This window comes from Uranotaenia lowii, chromosome 3, assembly GCF_029784155.1.
Source record: "Uranotaenia lowii strain MFRU-FL chromosome 3, ASM2978415v1, whole genome shotgun sequence".
NCBI classification, from domain to species: Eukaryota; Metazoa; Arthropoda; class Insecta; order Diptera; family Culicidae; genus Uranotaenia; species Uranotaenia lowii.
The window spans coordinates 215,945,333-215,971,096 of NC_073693.1; the positions used below are offsets into that span (position 1 = coordinate 215,945,333).

Here is a 25,764-nt window from a genome sequence, read left to right on the forward strand (position 1 = left end):
TACTCATTATCGAGCTACGCAAGAGAAAAACGTATACACATCTTTTATTCCTTTCCATTCTCCCACTGAATGGAGAGAGGGAACAAGAAACAATTCTCATATTCAAATAACCTTCCGTGCCGAATCTGGTTCCACTTGATCGATTAGTTTCCGAGTTGTCAGAAAAAAAACTACGGATGCCCCCTTCTCCCTTCTTATCGCCCCTCTGAACGAAAGGGAGAGTCTTTAGAAATCATAGAAACAATTCTTTTTCCTAATTACCCTTTCATGTCAAATTTGGTGCCTTTGAGTATTGCAAACATTTAAGTATTATTTCAAAGATACCCTTCCCCTTTTCAGTGAAGGGTCAAAACTCGATGTATGATGTACATATGTTTAATGCAATGAATTCCTAACTACGTTATATTTAGCTCAGATAGAATTTTCAAATGAAATTTTACTCAGTAATCAATATAATCTTTGCCATAATCTTGAATTTCAGATAATCAATTGATGGCTTTTTCTGTACAGTATCTTGTGTTATTTCAAACTTTTAAAGCTATTTTACAAGGAAAATCATAGCAAAAGATACCGTTTGTTTCCAATATTTCAAGATGACGAGATATTCTTTTATAAATAGTTCAATATTTAAAGTTCTTTGTTTCCAACTTCCATATGTGTCAAATAATGAAAAATTTATTTCTCTCCTGTGTTCACTTGTGCAAATATGAGGCGAAATTTTATATTTGTATTCAAATTTGAAAAAAAAATCCATTTTGTTGCCAACAATCCACCTGTTTAAAAATCCGGACTTTGAACTCTCAATCTGTATAAAACGACCTGCATTTCCGAGAAATCTTCACATTCGCAGACCGGTCCGAAGATGAAGTTTTTCCTAGCAAGTGAGTGATCAGTACACTAACAAACTCTTAGCACTTTTCAATTATCTTTTTGATGCTTATTTCAGTTTGCCTCCTGGCTCTGGTACGCTCCTCGTTCCAGGTCACAAACTATTGCAATCCATCGCTTTGCGACGAAGGAGAAACTCACGTAGCGTGCAAAGCTAACCCCGGATTTGGCAAACCATCCGGAAAAACTCTAGCGCTCGACAAGGCCAAGCAATCGCTGATCGTCAAACTACACAATGAACTGCGTAACAAGATTGCTACCGGAAAGCAGGATTACCCAGGAGGTTTCTATCCAGAGGCCGCTCACATGCCCACCATTGTAAGTTTCGGAGAAAATTTAAATGGTCGAATAAGAAAGCTATAAACATTTTGTCTTCTAGCAATGGGACGCCGATTTGGCTTTCGTGGCTGCAGCCAACGCTAGGAAGTGTGTCTTTGCTCATGACCAATGCCGTAACACCCCCAAATATCCTGCATCTGGTCAGAATATTGCCTATTTCGGATATTCTGGTGGCAGCTTCAAAACCGAAGACATTATTACAAGACTGGTGAACAAATGGTACGGCGAGTACAAGGACGCTAATCCTCAGTACACCGCAGAGTATCCTAATGGTTATGAAGGGTAAGTTTGTCAAAGTATTGCACTTGAAGACTTCAATTGAGAAGTACAACGAATCCATCCTTTAATTCCAGACCCGCTATCGGACACTTTACCCAGGTTGTTGCAGATCGTTCGGATCGTATTGGATGCGCTATTGTTCAATGGACCGAGAAGCCCTTCACCAAGGTTTACTTGGTGTGCAACTATGCCAGGACCAACGTCATTGGCACTCCCGTGTACACTGCAGGGCAGGCGGCATCTCAATGTACCACTGGCGCCAACACAAACTATCCAGGCTTGTGCAGCACCAAGGAGAAGGTTGACTATTCATTGTAAAATGTGGATTGTTCAAATGTTCAATACATTGAATAAATGTTGGTCGAGGTGAAAAGTCGATTTTTTATTTACCTGTAGCTTTAAGTCCTGGTTTCTAAAAAGGAGAAACCCAAAAACCCAAAGCATTACCATGAGAAAAATGAAGTTGTGAAGTTTCTTACGTGGCCCAACTCTATGTATAAAGTTTTAAAGGCCAAGAGTTCAGTGAGGAAAATGAAATTTGAGTATTTCACATGAGCTTGATTAGTTTTAATCCCGAAGCTTCAAGACACAGTTTAATTTTTTGACCTTCCAATGGTGCTATGATTGATGCAAGAAGACCAAGGTAGCCAATTATTGGCTGAAAGAACAGTAAGTTCAAACATTGGACCAAGCTCTTCGACTATAACTCTTCCAAGTTTCAAACAGCAATGGCCAGCAGTAGTTTGAGCAAAAAACGGCAAGAGTACTTTGTATTAATAACCGTAGATATGGCACCATTGCTGGCAGAGATATACTTTTCCGAATGACCAGGGTTTCCATGTGAAGGACCCGAAGAACAAAAAGAGTGTGGAAACTGGCATGACATAACACTAATGATATGAACAACGGACTGTGTGAAGTGAACAGGAGAAACTTGAAACTACATACTCTTCCACGACAACCAGCTTAATGCCGGGGCATCATGTGCGTATCTTGTCATAATGCTATCCGGGACTCTCTTCTGCTGGTGTTCGTGAAATTTGTAAAAACATGCAACCGACTGAACTATGAAAACATTTGGGTGGCTCTAAGACAAAGTGGTATGCCGGAGAAACTAGTCCATCTCATCGTGCATTTTCGTGCAAGATTCTGCATGACGGTGTCTTGTCTGACCCAATACCGATAACTGCTGGAGTGACGCAAGGATGTATCTTATCACCGCTAATTTTTCTCATCGTACTGGATGAGATCTTGACTAGATCGATTGTCTGTAGACCGAACCGAGGATTGCGTGGAATCTTTCAACAATAATGATGCAACTGAACGACCTCGACCTGGCTTTCTAGATTGTTTTGCTCGCCATAAGAAACCGGATATTTTTCATGGTAGCTAGACAACAAATTATGGAGTGCTTTAAGTATCTTTGTAGTCAGAAAACGCCTGATAGAGTGGTCACGCCAGATACCTTCTAGCACGAAAATCCTAATTTTAAACTCAAATGTCAAATCAGCTTTGTTGTCCGGGTGCAAATATGCGGTGACGACGCGAAAATTTCGTGTAGGTACCCCTATTTATGAATCCTTGCCCTGCGAAATATTATCCGTGCTCGATGGATTGGCTACTGGATCTCAAACTACATCGCCGGTGTTATCAAAAGGCACCGGACTTCGAGATTCGGGACTGTAAATGGAGCTGGATTGAGCTCACACTGGGAAGTGATGAAGCTCTTAACGGGCCATCGTTGTGGCCAGGTTGTGGCAGATCGTTCGGATCGTATTGGATGCGCTATTGTTCAATGGACCGAGAAGCCCTTCACCAAGGTTTATTTGGTGTGCAACTATGCTAGGACCAACGTCATTGGCACTCCCGTGTACACTGCAGGACAGGCTGCATCTCAATGCACCACTGGCGCCAACACAAACTATCCAGGCTTGTGCAGCACCAAGGAGAAGGTTGATTATTCATTGTAAAATGTGGATTATTCAAATGTTCAATACATTGAATAAATTTTGGTCAAGGTGAAAGGTCGTCTTTTTTATTTATTTGTTGTTTTAGGCCCAGGTTACAAGAAATGAGAAACCCAGAAACCCGAAGCATTACCATGAGAAAAATGAAGTAGTGAAGTTTCTTACATGGTCCCACTCTATGTAAGTTTAAAATTTTAAAGGCCAAGAGCTCAGTGAGAAAAAAGAAATTTAAGTATTTCACATGAGCTTGAACAGTTTTAATCCCGAAGCTCCAAGACTCAGTTTAATTTTCTTGACCTTCCAATGGTGCTAAGATGAATGCTAAAAGACCAAGGTAGCCAATTATTGGCTGAAAAAACAGTCAGTTCAAACATTGAACTAAGCTCTTCGACTATAACTCTTCCAAGTTTCAAACAGCGATGACCAACAGTAGGTACATAGCAAGAAACGGCAAGAGTATTTTGCATTGATGACGGTAGATAGAGGACCATTGCTGACTAAGATAAACATTCTCAAATGACCAGGGTATCCATGTAAAGGATCATAAGAATGGAGATCTAACAGAGTGTGGTAAATAAATATTTAGTAGAACTAGTGGAGCAACGCACTGTATGGTATAGTCGATTTACCATCTTTATGGCATTCGCGACTTTATCAACGTTGCAGTTGGCGGATCGTTATTGAAAAACTTATCCGGTACAACTGTGTTCGATGTTTACTCTCGGGCTCAAACACACGGACATCGGCTCAGGAGACAACAGACTTGCCAACTGAGCTATATCACAAGCCCAATAAAGTAAACTGAATTCTGAAAAAAAATCGCAAATCATCACAAATTTTCATTTCTATTTTCATAGAAACTATCAGTCAGGATATTCTTTACAGAACAGGTAAAATAAAAAAAAAATCACCTCCACATTTTCATTACATACAAACGTTAAAAAGTTAAGAGACAAACTTTTCACTGTTCAATTATTACTATTGAAATTTCTGCTGGTTTATGAATTCTAAACCCTTTTCCTTACTTATTTTTGAAAATAAAATCTTTAAAAAATGTAGTTGGACCAATCGATAGTACAGAGTTTCTTTATGAATTTCCATCCAAATTTTTATCTTAAATTTGAAATTCGTATTGAAACATTTTCAACTGATTTAACAAACGTGAATATCCTGAACTCAGAATATCATTTTCCAAATAATAATTTTCAAATTATTATAAAAAACAGTCTCATAGTTTAGTTGCTACTATCATTGAGTGATTCTCTTAACATGAATATTTCTATGTCTTTAATCTTCAGATTTAAGCCATTAAAATTCTCAAGCATTATGTTTATTATTCAGTTACTGAAGATCAGTATCATGGTTTTTCTGAATATTAAGATTCCTTATCTCACTTTTTCAATGATAACTGATTCTGTGTTTTAAATATTTAATCCCTTTTCTGATTTTTTTTTTCTATTAATCATTTCCCTTGGGCTTTGAGGGCATCGAATGATACATTTGTCTCATTTTGAACAACAAATATTTATTTTATTTACACAGTATTTCGTCTCACGACATAACTTGACGAACATAATTCCTAAAATTCACTCGGTCCATGGCAACCGTTCTCCAATTTCTCGGGCACCCCACGTTCGCCAGATCACGCTCCACTTGGTCTAACCATCTCGCTCGTTACGCCCCCACTCGTCTTGTTCCTACCGGATTCGTAGCGAACACCTGTTTTGCAGAACAGTCGTCCGGCATTCTCACAACATGTCCCGCCCAGCGTATCCGGCCAGCCTTAACCACCTTCTGGATACTGGGTTCGCCGTAGAGTCGCGCGAGCTCGTGGTTCATCCTTCGCCTCCACACTCCGTTCTCCTGTACGCCGCCAAAGATGGTTCTTAACACTCGTCGCTCGAATACTCCGAGTGTGTGCAGGTCCTCCTCGAACAATATCCATGTCTCGTGCCCGTAGAGAACAACCGGTCTAATGAGCGTCATATATAGGTTACACTTCGTGCGAGGGCTAAGTTTTCTCGACCGCAGTTGCTTGTGGAGTTCATAGTAGGCACGACTTCGCCTCCGGATCTCACGGCCTTTTTTTTGAATAACAATTGGATAACAATTCTTTTTTTTTTCTGATGAGAATAGGCTTACCAGAAAAATATTTCGGGAAGTAGGACATTTTGCTCAAAATACTATTAAAATGTAGGACGTTTTTCAATCTGAAGTAGGACGAAAAGTAGGATGCTTTATTTTGTGATTTTTATTTTAAAAAAAGTTTTACATAAATTTTTGAAAAAAAAGATGATATCACAACAAATAAAGATCAAAAACGGTTTTTTCACATTTTCATGGAATTCGGTTTTTCAAATTCAATATTTTATCGTTAGTATTTATTTTTATAAAAAAAGGAAGTTATTCTTGTTCTTGTTCGGTTTTTTCTAGCAACTCATCTTCATTTTTCAACAAAAAGAAATGGAACTCTGTACAAGAAATTTGCCTGTTGTTGTTTTGCAGTAAGATAATCGCTCTCACTGCGTCAATAGGGAGTTTTCCGCGTTCCTTGGGTATTATTGATGGAAAAAATCCTCTATACATTGGCGTTGTGAGCCGAAATTGCGAAGAAATATTCAGAAATCATCTGCAGCTCGGATTGATGATCCGGTAATTGATTTGATTGGAAAAATATTTTTTTAATAAGTAAAAAAATCGGTAAACAAGATAATGGTCCTAGCTGTAAAATAGTAGGACATTTTGGGTCCAAAGTAGGACGAAAGGACAAGGGTCGAAAAAGTAGGACATGTCCTACGAAAGTAGGACGTCTGGTAAGCCTAGATAAGAATCATATACGTAATCATCTCATGAAAATGTTTTTGTTTGTGTTCGAGAGATATAATTTGAAATACACATTTGGTGCAATTTCTGCTTTGGCTCCGATTGTAACTTTGAATTTCTCTTTTTTTTTAATTGAATTGATTTTTTTTTCTTTAAAATTGATTTGAAATTATGATTGAAATAGAATTATTTTGTTTTTTTTTTAAATTTTTTCTTCTATGTTTTCAATCTTCATGATTATTCCCAATTGTGATTTGGAAAAAATTTCCGATGAAGCACAAACCAGACGATCAATGATGAAATGAAAAACTTTTAAAATATCTATCCGGTCATTTTTCTGAATCAACAAACTTTAGTTGATGAGAAGGGTAATGAAAAAAATGAAATTTAGATTGTGTATTTCGCAGCTCAAATCAGAGCTTTCATTTTTGAGTAATTTCTTAATGCTTCCCCAATTTTTGCACGTGATTAATTAACAATTTTTATTTGAAAATACCAGACACTATTCTCTACGCAGACAACATGGCTATTTTTAAACAGTATACTGAACTCATCTATAGTTCGTTTACACGTTTAAAATGTTATGTATTTCTCTGGATAGCATTTGAAAAAAAGTGAATCAAAGCGGCCCCATGAGAAAAATTGCCCCGAGCCCCCCAATGGCCTCTGGTTCCGGGGCATCATGTGTGGACCTTGTCAAACCACTTCAAGTATTGAAACAAATCAACGAGTCCCGGGACTCTCTTCTGCTCGTGAACCATGAAAACAGTCCATCTCATCGAAGCACAGTACGAGGTATTTTCGTTCAAGGTTCTGCACGACCGTGCCTTATCTGATCCAATCCCGGTAATTGCTGAAGTGACGCAAGGATGTATCTTATCACCGCTGCTTTTTCTCATCGCAATGGATTAGAACTAGACTGGATCGATTGAATGGAAACGACCTAGATCTGACTTTCGATATGCCCAGCCAGACAACCATTTGATGGGTATTTCGAATTTGAAACGCAAATATACGTGCAAATATACGTGTAAACATATCGTATATAATGTAGCAAAACCAGTTAATACGTATCATTTTGGAGGCCATATAGGTACATTAGCAAACATATTCTTGATTTGGATTGTATTAAACTACGATTTGCACGACTTGTCATGCGCATCATTTACGACTACCCTGATTCTTTTTGGAATATACTATGACAATTTACATCTTCATATAGATGATTGAGATTGTAATAAACGACTTTCTTCGTAACAATATGGAAAGTTTGACGACTTATTTGGTCGTCCTTTGCGACTTGAGTGCAGGGCTCTCATTTTCCGTCAGTTGAATAAAAATAAGATTATGTTTTTTGTTTTGTACTTTAAACCAATTGGTTCAAATTCATCCCCAAAAATAAGAAAAATAAGATTATTTCAAAGAAATGCGTTTTTTGCTGTCAAATTCAAGTTTATATCGTACAAATTTATTATTTGCCTGATTGCTGATTTTTTTCAACGTTCATGAAGTTATTGTTAGTACCTGGACTTGATCCCCTGACGATACGATCTGCAGCTCATGATGGTTCCTCGACGCTATCTGGAATATATAAATTCAAGAGGATTTGCTTCAAAGGCATTAAACCAAAAGCAAATCGTATATTTCTATAACTAAAATCTTTTAAATCGTAGAACACGTTATCGATGATCTAAAAATAGATCAGCATTTTGAAGTCTCCTTAAATACGAGTCTAATCATCGATGTCGTATTATCATAAACGATTTAATTGAACTTATTTGTATTCTTTTACGATTGCCAGCAAATACGTTTTACGAAAATCAGACATGTGAATTAATTTGCATAGGTATACGATTGCATGCACATTATTACGAATCAATGCAGTTATATACGATGTTAAAAAAAATCTTAATTTCGAATAGTTTTATGCATATGACGACAAAATCTGTCAATCATGGCTGATCATCGTCCCAGACAACCATTTGGTGGGTATTTCGAATTTGCAACACAAATATACGTGTAAATATACGTGTAAACATATCGTATATAATGCAACAAAACCAGTATATACTAAGGTTGCCAGATTTTTTTCCACTCCCATCCGGGCCTAGCAATTCCGGGCATTTTTTCAAAAAAACCAGGCAAAATCCGGGCATGGATTTCAATTTTTCAAATCCAAAAACCGGGCAAAACTTAGGTGTTATTATATATAAAGGCAAAGAAAAAATGCAAAAAAATGAAATTTTTTATTAATGTAATTGTAGACTTCCAAAAACTGTTTGTCACACTTAAATATTCAAAGGTTTATAAAAGTGAATCAGCAAAATTATTTGAAACAACCGTTGAAAATTTCCATACCGTTAATCGATTTTGCTGAAACTTACTCAAAAACTTTGATTTTTATTGGTTTCTTTGTGAAAATTGTGAAAAAATCCGGGCAATATCCGGACTTTTTTCACGATATCCGGGCAACCGGGCCGGACCGGACTTTCTCGAAATTTTGTAGGTGCAGATCTACGAAAATGAGTTTAAATAACATTCTATACGATATAATCTGTAAAATAAAATACGACTTCTGGTTGTCTGGGTGGTTTTGCTCGCCATAAGAAAACATGATATGTTTAATGCTAGAGAACAAGTTGTGTAGTGCTTTCAGTATCTTGGTACTCGGAAAATGCCTGACAGAGTGGTCACGCCAGATATCTTCAAGCACAAAAATCCAAATTTTTATCACAAATGTCAAATCCGTTTTATTATCCGGGTGCAAATATGCGGTGACGACGCGAAAATTGCAAGTACCTATTTATGAATCAATACCCTGCGAAATATCATCCGCGCTCGATGGCTTGGCAACTGGATCTCAAATAACATCGCCGGTGTTATCAAAAGTAAATAAGTAAGTGAGTAAGTAAGTAAGTAAGTAAGTAAGTAAGTCAGTAAGTAAGTAAGTAAGTAAGTAAGTAAGTCAGTAAGTAAGTAAGTAACCATTTTTACTATTGGGTAAAAATCAACCAAATTTTGAACACTTTCTCATGCATGTGTATTAGACTGCCCCAAATGACCCGACTTTTGAAAAAGTTATGCGCTGCAGGCTAATATTGATCCTAGGCCAAGTACAAGATTCCATGCCAAATTTGGGCCAGATCGGATCATGGGAAGGGGTCGCTCATCGAGCCGGAAGTTTGTATGGGATTTTGAGACATTTTGCTCGGGAGGAACATGAAAAACCAGTTTTTTATTAATAACTCTGGTCCGCTTCGGCCGATTTCTTTTGAAAACAAGTTTTCTGAAAGCCTAAATTATGACAAATAATTCATCCGAAAACTGCATTTCGATTAAAGTTAACATGAAAAAGTTATTAGCCTTCAAAAATGGGCTGATATTTTTAAGGATGATATTCACCACTATTAATGAGGCGTAAAAAGGTTCGATCACCCCGACCGGAACACTCAATTTGAAATGTATGCATTCCGTCAAATCATGACCGATTTAGATTGTGTTTGTTGCGTAAGATTGTAAAATCTCAAGTTTTTCAAATATCTGGTTGTGGTTGTGGATAATATTCACGTGACGATTCGAGGAGTAGTCCAGGCGAAACTTTAGGGGAGAATTAAATTACTTGATGCCCATTTCTTGTTTTCATCATATTTTCAAGTGAAAATAACACCCCAGAACCCCGTTTTCGCTGAAAAATGCGCATAAGCTGAGTGTGATGATTATAAAAAATGTTGCTAAACGGAAGATTTAATTATTGAGGATAAATTTTTGACCGTTTTTTTCTTAAATTGCATAACCACAGGGGCTAAGGTACATGACTTTTCCGGTTGTAATGCATGTCACACTTCAACCATTTTTTCCTTAATTTGAAAAAACAATTTACACTGACTCAAGGCTACATTTCTTTATAATTCTTTTTAAACATCCGAAAAAGTACTGAAAGTCATGTTCCTTTGCCCCTGTGGTTATGCAATTTTGGAAACACCGTTCAAAAATTTGTCCTCAATGATGAAGTTTTTCGCTTACCAAAAGTTGTTTATAATCATCACACTTAGCTTATGCGCATTTTTCAGAGAAAACGGGGTTCTGGGGTTTCACTTGAAAATATGATGAAAACTAGAAATGGGCATCAAGTAATTTAATTCTCCCCTAAAGTTTCGCCTGGACTTCTCCCTGAACTATCACTTCATCTGTGCTATCACGTGAATATTATCCACAACCACAACCAGATATTTGAAAAACCCGAGATTTTACAATCTTACGGAACAAACACAATCTAAATCGGTCATGGCTTAACGAAATGGCTTGCATTTCAAATTGAGTGTTTCGGTCGGGGTGGTCGAACATTTTTACGCCTCATTAACATTGGTGAATGTCATCCTTAATAGTGTCAGCCCATTTTAGAAGGCTAATAACTTTTTTATGTTAACTTTAATCGAAATGCAGTTCTCGGATGAATTCATAATTTAGGCTTTAAGAAAACCCGTTTTCAAAAGAAATCGGCCGAAGCGAACCAGAGTTATTAATAAAAAAAGGATTTTTCATGTTCCTCCCGAACAAAATGTCTCAAAATCCCATACAAACTTCCGGCTCGATGAGCGACCCCTTCCCGTGGTCCAATCTGGCCCAAATTTGGCATGGAATCTTGTACTAGGCCTAGGATCAATATTAGCTTGCAGCGCATAACATTCCACCAGTTTTAAATTTCTCATACAAATTTGGGGCACTCTAATGTGTATTGTTTACATGCTGTCAAGCTTGTAGTCGTGTTTTTCGATTCAACGAAAATGGGGTGAACAAACGCGAGTCTAGAGAACAAATTCCTTCCAAACACCTGGAATTTCCTTACCTGTCGCACCGGCAGTTGGGAAAAATGTTGAACATTTTCCATTCAACCGTCTCCAGAGTGTTTAAGCGGTTCCAGAAGCGGTTGACGTTGGACTACGGCAAAGAAGCTGGAAGAAACCCAGGACCGCAGAGCAAAAAGACGGGAGGGAAGGTGATGCGGATAGTTAAAGCAAATCCCAACGTCTGAAGCCTTGATTTGGCTAAAAAGAACGGCATGTCGCAGATCTACGTCCAGAATGCAAAGAAAAGAGCGGGACTACATTTATACATAACTCTCGTTACATAAAAATTTTACAAGTAAAATGCCTCAATAAAACCATTTGTAAGTAAAAAACCAATCGACCGCTGAAACTAGGGCACGTGAGCTCTACGAGAAGATGCTGACAAAAAGGCTGTTGTGTGATGGACGACGAAACGTATATAAAAGCTGATCGTAAGCAATTTCCGGGTTTGAAGTTTTTCACCGGTAAGAGCAAGTTCGATGTGGACGAAAAATTTAAGAAGAAAAAAATGTCGAAGTTCGCCGTCTACTTTTGCAGACTGAGGAGTGAGCTTTTCGTGACAAAGGGCACAGTAAATGGAAAGATCCTCTAATCAGAGTGCCGCTATTTTGGTCAGATTTGGCAACATGCCACTGTTCTAAAAGTGTCTTGGAGTGGTATGAGGAAAACTCTGTCCAATTTGTTCCAAAGAACATGAATCTGCTAAACTGTCTGGAGCTGCGCACAGGGGAGCAATACTGGGCAGTAATGAAGCGGGAACTTCGGAAGAGCAAGGAAACAGTCAAAAACGAGAAGGACATGTTAAGAAATAGGAAAAAGAAACTGATAAACTGTAAAGACTTTGATGGAGGGCATCAAGCGAAAATGCGCTCAATTTTACACTCAAGGCTCCATCGATTAGCTTTTCTTTTGATTTTTCAAGTAAATATTTGTATAACACAACCTTAAAATTTTGGTTTGATTCTAAACATTATAAGAAAATTTGCATGACATTTTCGGTGTTGCAATATTTTCGTGTTCGTCCTTTATAGATGATGTTGAAATCGATTCCGAGGAGTTATAAAAACTGTTTTGAGTTTTATGAAATCAACAAAGTGTATCACTTTCACCTTTCCACTGTGTATGTAAACTCATTTGAACTAAGATGTGTTTAAAAAAAATATTTTAATTTTTTAAAGGAATAAAAAATGGATAAAAAAGAAATTTCTGTTTGTGAAACACATTCATGTAGATATGCTTTTTGTTTCAAAGACTTTATATACACTTTGACGGCAGTTAAATCAATACGGGATTTTGGTATAAACAAATATGGATGCAACACATTTTTTGTCATTTTGAAAACAATTTTGCCACTAATTTTTTTTTGCAGTTTACATCTGTACTCACATATCGCAAAAAAATCATTTTCATTTGTTCATCTGTTCAAATACCATGCAAAATTCTAACGTTGTCGCTCTAACAAAAAAAATGTAACGCATCTGCTATCAAATAATACTCCTGCCGAAACTTTTTTCACATTTTAAAGATGAAGCTTTTCGTAGCAAGTAGGGCTAGGTGGGGTAATTATGAACAAAATTTCTTCATTTGGCACACTTACAGCCACCATATGTTAATTTCTAATCACAAACTCTGAAAAGCTGCCATCAATGAATGTTTCCGTGCTCTTCATCATTCTGTAGAAAAACTTTTGTTTTTTGGTCGCAACCTCTGTCCTTGGGACGTCTGTTCATAATTACCCCGTCTGTTCATATTTACCCCACTCTCTAGGGGGTAATTATGAACACGGATTACGAACTTGGTATAAAATTTTTGAAAAGTAACAGTAGTTATACGTTACATTTATCCATAGTAAGCAGTGTATGGTGATTTTTTACTTAAAATATTATGTTCATAATTACCCCAAACTCTGTTCATAATTACCCCGGACTATGTTCATATTTACCCCGAGACTTGTCCAATATCATTTGAATGGTGTCAGAAAATCTCAATTCATCACCAAATAATGAGAATTTTTAGAAATAACAAGAAAATAGGTTGTTTTATAAAAACTCAATCTAATTCATGTATAAAATAAACAAATGTAATCATAATAAAGATGTAAAACAATAGAAAATAGCTATTTAGTGTTCTTTTTTATTGATATTTTTCTATCTTTTTTTTCGAGAGTGTAATTTCTTTGTTGCATCTTTAAGATTTTGGTTGGTTTCTTTTTCCCGATTCTTTATGTCTTTACAGAACATTTTATTTTATAGGACCTCTCCACACGTGTGAAATTTTAGACGAGTTAGGCTACTCGATAGTTTTTACATCCGTTTAAAATATCCTGCGCAGCAAACATCAAGTTTTCACCAAAATACCGTTTGCTAGGCTTTTCACGTACGTGCGAGGTATCATGAAATTGAAACCTATACATTCGCATTCGCATTCGCATTCGCAGGAACAGTCACCTAAAACTTCGGTTGGCGCTACGCATCAACTCTCCGTTTTATGAAACTACAGTCGTTCGGAATTGCAACATTATCTATTTCGAGATTTTGGTACATTTTCTGACTTATAGTTCCAATAGAAGCTAGGTCACCCATTTCGTTGCCTCAGATTATAAAATCTCTTAAAATGGAAAACCAGCCCCCACAGAATGTTGAAGGTGCCCTGGCCGAACCCTGCGGACTGTGTTGGGAAAAGGGAAAGGTATGTTAGTCAACGTTTACTTTATAGATAGATGCAGAGATCTCTACGACCCATCCATAAACGTGAGGAGGTTTTGGAGCATTGTTAGTAAATTTGGGAAGGTTTAACTCTGGGAGATGCTAGGCCAGCATTACGAGTTATATGTTTGTCCTACACCTCCTATGCTCCTAATGTTTCCTACTGAAACTTCTAACACTAACTATGAGGCAAAAACTATAAATTTTCATAGAAATAGTACTTCTGTACATGATTAAAATATTTAAATAAGTTGGCATTGTTTAGTAATCATACCATGCATATAAATAGTTTAGAAATTTTTACAATAAATCTAGCTCTAAATGTATCGAACTGTGTATCAAAAAAAAAAAAAAAAAATGGTTAATTGTACTTTCAAGAATAAAATAAGAAGAATCATTAGATATGCAATCATTAGATATTCAAAAAAAAAACCCTATCAAATTATAAACTGCGTAAGTTTACTTACACAAAAACTATAGGTATTCAGTTTCCTACTAAGCAGAACAAAAAAAAAATACAACACAAGTTTAATGCTTTCTGTATCTGTCATATTTCTCAGCATTTAACAGGTGCTCATAATAATCAACTTTTTGAACGTTTGAACATTCAAAGTCCATGGTGGCATGATTTTTAATTAATTGATTCTAAACAAATGATGCTAATGAAAGATGTAATATTTTACCTTTGATTAAAAAAAACTATTCTTCGTTTATTATTATTAAAAAAGGAATACCATTTTGACGCATAATAACGACGTATACCAACCTAAAGGAGATTAGATTTCAAATCATACCTGAACAACGTTACATAAAATTTTCAGATTAATAGAAGGATGAAATTGAAACCTATACATATACAGGAAATTCGAAAATATTCTACAAGAGTTGTTTCACAAAAACACTCATTATAAACTTCTTGGATCAGTGAACAGTCATTTTGTTCAATTCTTGTCAGTTCTATATGATCGACAGATTTGAAAAATATTTACACTTATAATTTTTTTTATCACCTGTATGAAATTTCACATAAGTAGCTGTATTCATTCAAATAAAAAATTTAAGTACTACCGTAGTTTTCCACAACAAACGGAAAGAGAAAATCTTCAACCAAAAGATGTTTATTTTGCATCAAACTAAAAAATAATATTCGAACAAATTAAAATTGGAAAAAGTATCGAAGTAAAAAATAAGACTGCAAGAAAATAGATTTTAGATTTTGATATCCGGATGTAACACATAAACAATTCTAATGCTCTGAATAGCAGCACGTTTTCCGAACATACAGGAAAATTGATCATTGCTTTGTGGACTTTTTCACCAATTAAATTTATCAAAGTTTTTCATATATTTTACTGTTGACCATAGAGAGTTAAGGTTCATAATAATGTTAAATATCACACAGTTATGAATAAAAGCTCGATCAGCAAACCTTTTGTTAAAAAATGGTGAATTTTATTTTTAGTAAAATAAAAAATCACTTCAAGTCTAGTTTACAACCTTGTTATTTATCAATAACAAAAAACGGGTTTTGGAAGGACGTAAAACCTTTATTCGGTGTAAGAAAACTATTTCTGGGATACAGGTTTTCGGTTTCGGTATTACCGGTAAAGCTCTCCGTACGCACCACTCACTAAACCTGAGAAAACATTTGACTGCATTTTTTCTATCAACAAAAAGCAAGTTCTTATCACTATTTTTTTAAACAAAATTAAGACTCATTTAAATGCGGATTTAGCTTTTTTTCAAAATTTCTGTTTTATAAACTCTTTTCATTCTTGAATTTTTATTCAGTTTCGGTAAAATTGTGTTAAAAACTTTTTTTAAAGACTGAAAAGAACTGGCATTGCTTTTTTTCTAAATCCGAATCTCATTTTTAGAAGAAAAAAAAATCAATGTTTCAAAAATTTAAAACTTAACACATTGCGGAGCTAATTTAATTATGAAATTTTATAAATTTGGCCCAGTAAGATCCTGGGATATAGAATGCCAAGTGTTGATGTTTCCTGGCTAAGATTTCTTCACGGTCCTGTGTTAAGATCTTACAGAAGGAGGGGAGGGGGGGGGTAGTTTTGTGAGAAATTTCTTACAAGGGGATGAGGGAGAAGGGGGTCTGGAAATGCTTGGGTAATAAATGAATGGCCCCCTAAGTTGATGAATAAAACATTCGACCATCAAAAAGCCAAAGAAATGTCAGGAAATGTGTGTTCATAATTACCCCATAGGACGAAAACTATGGGGTAAATATGAACAATCATCTGCTAATCAGTAGGAATAAAATTTTTCAAAATTTCTTCAAAATCCAGACAAAGCATTAAAAACTGGATGTACAACAGGTGATAACAACATCCCAGCTGGATTTCCTACGATCAGATATTCAAAACATTGAACATTGTCGAAAACTATTTCCGTTTCACGGGGAAATGGTTTTTTAAAACATCTGAAATGACATCATTAGGATTTGAAAACAGGTCGGATACAGCTTAAAGCTATCAATCGAAAGTAAAACTACCACTTTCAGAACTTTTTGTGTTCATTCATCCCCCGCACCAGCGCGTATGGCACTTGTTCGGAATTACCCCGTGTTCATAATTACCCCACTTGACCCTAAGTTCCCTAAAATTTTATTGAGTATTATAACGAAATTTGCTAAACATTTTCCACCAGTTTGCCTGCTGGCAGTGGTGCGCTCCTCACTCCAGGACCCAAATTTCTGTGATCCTGCACTTTGTGCGGATGGAGAAACTCACGTGGCATGCAAAGCCAATCCCGGATTTGGAAAACCATCGGGCAAAACTATCCCTCTCGACAGTGCCAAGCAATTGCTGATCGTCAAGACGCACAATGAACTTCGTAACAAGATTGCTACCGGAAAGCAGAATTACACAGGAGGTTTTTATCCAGAGGCCGCTCGAATGACCACCATTGTAAGATCTTCCTAAAATAAAATAGATATTTATTTTTTAAACTGAAATTAATTTTTCTAGCAATGGGACGATGATCTAGCCTTCATAGCTGCTGCCAACGCTAGGAAGTGTGTTTTCAACCATGATACGTGCCACAACACTGCCAGCTACCCGTTGGCTGGTCAAAACATTGCCTTTTACAGATACTCTGATGGCAGTGCAAAAATGGAAACCGTACTTCCATCTTTGATCGAAAAATGGTACGCCGAGTATAAGGATTGTAAGCCCGCATACACTAAAGAATATCCTGATGGTTATAAAGGGTGAGATAATCCTTAGAATTACTATAGGTTCATATTCACATTTGTGCAAAACTTTGATTTAATCTTAGTCCTGTCATCGGACACTTCACCCAAATTGTGGGAGATCGTTCAGATCGTGTCGGTTGTGCTGTGGTTCAATGGACGGAAAAAGCTAGGAGGACCTTTATCTACTTGGTGTGCAACTATGCCAGGGGCAACCTTATTGGCGTACCCGTGTACACTCCTGGAAAGGTTGCATCTCAATGTACCACTGGCACCAACAAAAACTATCCAGGTTTGTGCAGCACCGAAGAGTCGGTCGAATATGGCTTTTAGAAAGTTTTCTGTTCAAACAAAGGATAATACAGATCTTTAAAATGGATTTTTTTGTATTTTAATATGTTATGCTCTGATCTAAGTATTCAGAATAGACGCTTTAAAATAAGTGACATAACTTTAATCAGAATGGATGGTACCCTACCTTTTTCTCATAATCAACGAATGATTTCCTAAAGCTTCTCATCAATTATATCTATGTATTTCTTAGGTTTAAATCGATCTCCATCAACCTTTCCTTTTCAATGTTTACTTCATCATTGAACATAACAATTTACTCAATTTTGAAGTCAGCAACACTTTGATTAAAATGTTTATATAGTAAACTGTGACTTAACGCAGAAAATAAATAAATAAATTGAAAACATCTTCCTCAAACTTGAATGACGACAATCATGTCATTCGTGGATCTTATAGTTTTGGCACAACTTTCACTATTCACAGATCTTCTCAGATCTCTACCAAAAATTATAATTGACTTTTTTCCAAGATTGAATTGACATTCACTCTTGATTTCATATCATTGAATTAATTTATTTTGTGATTATCACCTTTTTGATTCGGTTTCTTGCAATGCAAATAGATTTTAGGGGTTTAGCCCCTAAATTTTTTCAAGTAAATTCAAGTAGAGTTATTTCAAGTTAAATTTTCAGTTCATGAAATGAATTTTACACAGTAACGGAAAACTATATCATTAATTTAATAGTTTAGAAAACAAAAATTTTGTCAGGAATTAAATCCTATATCACCTTAGGCTTAAGATATTTCATTTTGGACATAATATGGGGTTCACAAATTAAAACTTAATGTTAACTGAAAATTTCGAATTACAATTCAACAAACCTTTCAAATTGAAACTCAAATCTTAACTCTCATAAATTCCAACTGGGTTTTAGGCTGTAGGTACTTTAAAAAGAGTAACTTAACAAGTTCAGAATTTTAAAACCAACTTTAAAATGTTTGAAATTCATTCATCTGATACTTATATAACACAGCAACAAGCTGATAGTCATGTGGCAGGTGTTTAGTATTCAAGATTATAATCATAATTAGCAGAAACATCTAAAATCGAGTATCCAATACTTTGTTACTAAGGAGTGTATTCAAAAAAAAAAAAAGATGCAACATTTTGTTTTGCAAATAACTTTTGAATGCATGGATGTAAATTGATGAAACTGTCAGCGAAGTTACATGGTAATGTAATGTTTACGTATGCAAATGTTTGTGTGTTATGTTTATGTGTTATGTCTTGTCATGTAGTTTTTGAGATAGAGTCGAATGAAGAAAATATTCGACTTTAATTTTTAAGCAACATGCGTGTCATCTATAATGCATACTATGATCCACCTTTTTTCAAATTAAGACTATTTTTAATTTGGTTTGCTGTTTCCTGAAGCTTGACCTTCAAAATACCATAAAATTTTGAATTTGTTCGAAGTTATAAAAAAATTAGCAGATTGTCCTCCTTCGACACTAAACCAACATTTTTGACTTTTCGTCACTCCACCACCGTTTTTGCGTAATGACAAGATTCCAGATCCAACAAACAGAGTTTGAACTTTGTGGGACCTGTTAAGGTGCTTGGCAAAGAAAACGGTTACACTGAAAATAATTTTCCCTTTAAAGGTAAGTGACATCTGGAGTGAATTTTCGCCATACGTAAATCCATGTGAATTTTAAGTGACCGTCAAGTGAAACCACTTAAAGTGACCGATCAAGTGAATTTCAATTGAGTGGCAAAGTCAATTTCAAATGTTTGCTCAGGTCATTAATATCTTTCAGTTGTAGTGGTTTTTAGGTGAAATTTCGGAATATCAAACATGAATCAACTTTGTTTCTTTGAAAAAATTATTTATTTAAAAAATACGACGTAAAACCCCTTACTATTTTTCTTATTTGGGTTCAAATAGAAGTTTCGGTTTGAAAAAATCATTCACTTCCTAACGAGACATTCTGGTTGATCTTTTCTGAAAAAATAATAAACAAAAATTAAACGTGTTGACCGATTCACACGATGTTTCTGTCGACGTTTGGTAAAATATAATTGTTTAAAAACATATATATTACTCTAATTCTGCACCTACTGACTCAAACAAACCTCTACTGTTTCTTTTCCAAACAACAATAAAACAATCAATACTCACATTGTTGACAATCGCTATTCAAAAAATCACTTGCATTTTAAGTGATGGGCAAGTGAATTTTGGCTTAAGTGACCGGTCAGGTGAATTTTAAGTGAGCATAGAAGACATTCAGCGCCGGTCACTTAAAACTCAAGTGATGAATAAGTGAATATTTATTTGGTCACTCAAAACTTAAGTGAAAGGCAAGTGAAATGTACATGAGCCACTTGAAATGAAGAAATTCACTGAGTTTTCACTTTTAAGTGAATCTTCTAGTGTATTTTAAGTGTGATTTTGGGTTCAGTGTACATTTGGAGGCAGTCTTTTTTGTATTTCTAGCCATTCGTCATGCCAATCGTAATAAAAGTTATTTTCAATTTCCACAAATCGTTAGCCTCCTCATGTACTGCACATTCAATTTTTCAATTTTGTCTTCTTGTTTATCTTCAGAAAATACAGGCGAGTCTAGTTCACGACCAAATTCTGGTTGGAAACCTGCCAGGTGACTGCTATAGAGTTCGTTTTGCTGTCCATGACGGATTTTTTTTTAACAAAATCTTCTCATCCATACATTTTGCGCACGATTTGACCATCCTAATTTGTTTATTTTATCGGTGGGCAGATTTATAACCTTGTAAAAATGAAGTCAGGCCTATTCATAAAACAGCTAGATGAACCAGTCAGAAAAAATGATTTTTTAACATTCCCTCTATTTATATTTTCGGATTGAGCTTAAATAAACCTCTCACATTCCTCTCCCTTCATGGAATCAATAAACTTGCATTTTATACAAATTTTAGCTTACTATTGCCCCCCCCCCCCCCCTTTTTTTAGCGATTTATCAGTCCAGGTGCACTGCTGCCAGCTGTGAAATTTACGAACAGAGTGAGCTCAAGTGTAAACAAAGTGAGCATATTTATGAGGTTTTTCAGACAGTTATTTGATTAGTTTAATAACGTTTTTTTGATCCGTTTCATCTACAAGTTTGTTGTTTAAAGTAAGTAGATTCAAATTCCGTATAGTTTGTAAAAATTTATACAACGATCTAGTTACAGTTGATCAAAATAAAATGCATATTTATTTCATCGCTTTATGAAACCCCACAAAAAAAATTATTTTAAGATGAATTTTTTATTTAACCCTCCCCGGTTTTTTTTCATTAAAAGTTAATCGTTCTGGAATGTAAATAAAGGTCAAACGACCTAGAGTGTGCTCTAATTTATTTACATTTACAGTTTTGTAGCAGCCAAAAATTTCAAATAAAGTGTTTTAAAGCTCAAAGATGCATGCAGTTTAAGTAAGCGAATAATGTAGTCACAGCGAATGGAAGGCGTTAGTTTGTGTTGTCTATTGACTAAGTTAATTCGATTACAATTAAGTTATTTTAAAAATGTTAAAAATGATCTTATTTCCGAACGCTTAATATGTTAAGAAAAAGATGAAATTGTTATTAGGAATGAATGGAAAAAAAGTTCAGCAATTAAACATTCAATTATTTAAGATTATCACATCTGATAATCAATTTAATAAGGCCTCAAAATATGTTCGGCTATCTATCGGTTCAATATTAAATTACTTTTAAAATGAGATTCTTTTTTAATTTGTCATCAAGTATAAATAACTAGCATGTCTAAGATTTATTGATATTATGGTTTGAAAATTAATTAATAATTTAGACATGAAAAGTACTTTTTTTAGTGAAGTATAGTTTAATATTGAAGTAATAATAAATTTTGTACAATGAATGCTGATTTTTGTATTAATTCACATAATTTTGTGCATATTTTCAACTGAATCAATCCAAAAATAACAAAGAAAACCAAAAAAAAGTTGACGGCTTAACACAGCCAAAACTCGCGTATCTGTGATTATTCAACTATTTTTTATGAATATAAAGTCGAAAAAAATGAAAACTGATATTTTTTCATTGATTAATTTACTTTTTTAAAAAGCTTGTTTTTTTTAATACCATTTGAAAGCACTAACTTCAATCACATAATACTCACCTTGAGAATACATAAAGAAAAACAAAAAAAGCAAAAAAAGAATCCTGAATAGTTTTCCGAACTTTCCCTTACACCCATTTTTGTGAAAATTCAGCAGTTGTTTCAAAATTTTACTTTAAAAAGTGTTGTTTCCATGCATTATTTGTTTACATTTTTCTTCACTCTGTTCAGCTGTCAGAATCCAGTGCGCCCAACCCCATACACTGTTAAATCGTTTCACACATTTTACAAAATAGTTTCACACATTATCAGCAAATATATGGAGCTGTCAAAACGGTTTGTGATTTTTACACACCATGCAGATTCGAAATTTACACATTATTCGAATCAGTCTGGACAAGAAAAAAGTGTGTGAAATCACTCTTGTTGCTTTTCTCTATCAATTTGGTTTCAGCCATATACAAACTACTTCGAAGTATTTTTTTACGGTTGAATCGTCGTAACAAATTGGATATTTCGGATTCAGCCAGCTGATTGCTGGCGGTGACAATGCAGGAATTATTCGGCAAAAAAAGGAGGAGTTTCCAAAACAACCGAAAAGTGTTTAAAATCTTCATTTTAATGATTAAAAGTACTTCAGAAAACCATCCGCATTCAATTGGGTTCCAGTCGTACCCTTTTCCATATTTCTTGATTTTACACATTTTCCTTTCCTAGTGCTTTATGATTTCACACATTTTCCCGTTTCAAACGCTTTTTGCATAATGTGTGAAACGCCCACATTTCTTTTCCTTAACGGGTGTTTTACATTAATGTGCAGCAGTACCTGCACACATTTAATGCGTTGGTCTACTTATTTCCAAAATGTGTGAAATTTCACACACTAATGTGTGAGATGTTTTGTCAGATTGCACTATGGGGTTTGAGGCAGCTAAAAGTCAAAAACCTTATCGGATCGTTTTTCTTTATTTTTAACTAGTTAATAACTTAATATTTGACTAAAATTTTCCCAGTTTTTCAACTTAATATCTTGAATACTAAACGCACCACAGACATCAGACTTTGAAAAATTGAAAAGTTCATTTGATGAAGAAAAAACTTTAAATCAGATATATTTTAATGGAAAACATTTTTTTCTTCAATTTAAAGTACACCATTTGAACGCTTATATTAAAAGCTTTTATTTGAACTATTCCAAATTTTTACACACTTAATTGATCTATGATTAAAATGAGTAAATAATTTTTTTCTTCAAAAGTCAAAAACTTTATAGCCTTTCCAAAAACAACCTTCGCATTTCCCTATACTCTTTTCAATATCAAGATCTAGTTTAAAGCCATAAAAATACAATGAAAGAGATTTCAGGTACCTTTAAGCACCGTTTTTTGAGTTATAGTCGAATAAAGCTGATAATATCATGCAAATAGGTAATTTTTACCCATTTTTGAGTATAAATTCAACAAAGTTGATGTTGGTTTGTCAAAAAAAGTGTTTCTCACGATTGATCAATCATTTCACACATTTTTCTTTTGAGTTTCATGAAATGTCTTGATGTTATTTTTCATTTAATGATCAATTAGTCCCAAACCTGGTTTTCAAAAGAAATAAAAAGAAGGTTCAAAAATAACACCAAGCATCCTACTTTAAAAGTTGTTTATACAAAATGTTTGTATGAATTTATTTTAAGTTAGTTAAAACAGTAATTTTCATACAAAATTTACTAAAATTACAAAATAGTCCAAAACACCTAATCATACTTTTTGCCGCCTCATTGCATGGAACTGCCCCATGGTGGATTGCAGTGAGTTCGATTCTCACTATGTATATACATGTATATACCTGTATATGTTTATCTATATATTTTTTTGGGGAATAAATTTTCCAATAGGATGAAAATCCCTTAAAATGTTTATCTTGTTTCGCTTGAATGCATAATTTTGCTAGGGAGCTCGAGTCTTTATGCCAGTAGTGCTTTCCCAATCATACCATTTTTAAGCACATTACACTTTTCAGTACATTATCGGCACAGAGATTTGCATTAGAATAGACATTGGATTTAAGAAACCTCTAAAACCACAAAAGATCTAACATCTGGTCGCAGTGGTAGGAACCCAACAAGGAAAAAAATAGGAAACCTCATCTAAGGGTAAAAAAAATAACAACCGAACGAACCGAATCGTATTGGAATATAAAGTAAACCTTGTGTAAATAAAAATAAGATATAACTTTGATTTATCGGCCTAGCGGTGAAAAGTGATGTCCTTTTTAGTAGGGACATCTAAAGATTATGAAATTTTTTTTTTTTATATAGATGGATAGAAGGTTAGAAGAAATGAAAGATGGTGAAAATGAGCGGGTAGAATTTGTCTAGAAGCATTACCATCACATACCAAATTTTTGTTCCTCACGAGCCTACTACTATGAAGTGGTAGATACAGATAGAGTTGCATCTACCACCACACATTAGTAGGCTTAGCGTGGTCCGCCCCACAAGCGAGAACTTGTAGTGCGGACGAACTACAAGTTCTCGCTTGTGGGGCGGACCACGCTAAGCCTACTAATGTGTGGTGGTAGATGCAACTCTATCTGTATCTACCACTTCATAGTAGTAGGCTCGTGAGGAACAAAAATTTGGTATGTGATGGTAATGCTTCTAGACAAATTCTACCCGCTCATTTTCACCATCTTTCATTTCTTCTAACCTTCTATCCATCTATATAAAAAAAAAAAAATTTCATAATCTTTAGATGTCCCTACTAAAAAGGACATCACTTTTCACCGCTAGGCCGATAAATCAAAGTAACAAACAAAAATTACGGTGGTTAATCTCTTCATAAAAATAAGATATAACTGTTTGTGCAACAGATGTAAATGTTATTTATTCTAAAGATTTGTATACAATTTGTCGGCAGCTCAAAACAAGATCTTCGAATAAACAAAGTTTGTTACCGGCACATCATAAACATTTTTGCCTTTGAATGTTTTCGTTCGCTGTTTTCATTTATTCTCTAATGTTTTAAATCCATTTTGCAACTGTTCAAATATAATGCAATTTTCGAGTGTTGACAAAAAATTGCGTTTGGAAACCATAATATAAGTTCGACCCTTTATTGATTTGTTTCTTAACTTAACAATGAAGCTTATCGTAGCAAGTAGGTGACCGCTACATGAATTAATTAATCTTCAAGAAAATTGAAATAAATCTTTTTCAGTTAGCTTGCTGGCAGTGGTGCGTTCCTCAACCGAGGCCTCTATTTACTGCGATCCTGCACTTTGCGGGGAAGGAGAAACCCACGTTGCATGCAAAGCTAATCCCGGATTTGGAAAACCATCGGGCAAAACTATCGCCCTCGACAGTGCCAAGCGATCGTTGATCATCAAGACGCACAATGAACTTCGTAACAAGATTGCTACCGGAAAGCAGGATTACCCAGGAGGTTTCTATCCAGAGGCCGCTCGAATGACCACCATTGTAAGATCTTCCTAAAATGAAGTACATATTTAATTTTTTAAATTTAAATTGATTGTTATAGCAATGGGACGATGATCTGGCCTTCATAGCTGCTGCCAACGCAAGAAAGTGTGTCTTCGCCCATGATGAGTGCCGCAACACTGTCAAGTACCCGATATCGGGTCAGAACATTGCCTATTACGGATACTCTGGTGGCAGTGCAAAAATGGAAACCGTGCTTCCATTTTTGATCGAAAAATGGTACGCCGAATATAATGATTGTAAATCCGAATACATCAAAGAGTATCCAAGTGGTTATCAAGGGTGAGATTATCCTCAGAATTGCCATTGTTTTAACATCCAAAATTGTATAAATTTCATTTTATTTACAGACCCGTCATCGGACACTTCACCCAAGTTGTGGGAGATCGTTCGGATCGCGTTGGATGTGCTGTGGTTCAATGGACGGAAAAACCTTGGACCAAGATTTACTTGGTGTGCAACTATGCTAGAACCAACCTTATTGGCGAACCTGTATACACTCCAGGAAAGGTTGCTTCTCAATGTACCACTGGCACAAACAAAAACTATCCAGGTTTGTGCAGCACTGACGAATCGGTTGAATATGGGTTTTAGGTTTTAGGTTGAGTTCAAGCTTTGGAATACACTAACTGATTTTTAGAGGTCTTGCTCAGGTTCACATAAAATATGAAAGTTTTGTAAATTTTGTTTATTTTTTAATACTTTCGATTGTGGTTATTTACTGGGTTTATGATTTTCATATCATTGAAAAACTTATAGCTATGAGGTTTGTTTTGATTTAAATTTTTTGAGTGCATGAAAAGGTAAGCACAG

The 25,764-nt window shown here is 35.2% G+C and overlaps 3 protein-coding genes across 3 annotated transcripts; all 3 read left to right on the forward strand.

Annotated features, from left to right (window-relative positions):
- The first annotated feature begins 825 nt into the window (after positions 1 to 825).
- LOC129757610 (antigen 5 like allergen Cul n 1-like) lies at positions 826 to 1,879 on the forward strand. Its single transcript, XM_055754884.1, has 4 exons — positions 826 to 881; positions 947 to 1,206; positions 1,268 to 1,509; positions 1,581 to 1,879. The coding sequence occupies exons 1-4, from the start codon at positions 863 to 865 to the stop codon at positions 1,822 to 1,824; spliced, it is 765 nt and encodes a 254-aa protein (XP_055610859.1). The 5' UTR covers positions 826 to 862; the 3' UTR covers positions 1,825 to 1,879.
- Positions 1,880 to 7,055: 5,176 nt separating this feature from the next.
- LOC129753082 (antigen 5 like allergen Cul n 1-like) lies at positions 7,056 to 17,389 on the forward strand. The gene is made up of 4 exons (XM_055748884.1): positions 7,056 to 7,167; positions 16,513 to 16,772; positions 16,833 to 17,074; positions 17,143 to 17,389. Exons 1-4 carry the CDS (start codon positions 7,056 to 7,058, stop codon positions 17,387 to 17,389), a joined length of 861 nt encoding a protein of 286 aa, XP_055604859.1.
- A 7,180-nt stretch (positions 17,390 to 24,569) lies between these two features.
- LOC129750754 (antigen 5 like allergen Cul n 1-like) lies at positions 24,570 to 25,666 on the forward strand. Its single transcript, XM_055745780.1, has 4 exons — positions 24,570 to 24,610; positions 24,671 to 24,930; positions 24,992 to 25,233; positions 25,302 to 25,666. Exons 1-4 carry the CDS (start codon positions 24,592 to 24,594, stop codon positions 25,543 to 25,545), a joined length of 765 nt encoding a protein of 254 aa, XP_055601755.1. The 5' UTR covers positions 24,570 to 24,591; the 3' UTR covers positions 25,546 to 25,666.
- Positions 25,667 to 25,764: the final 98 nt, after the last annotated feature.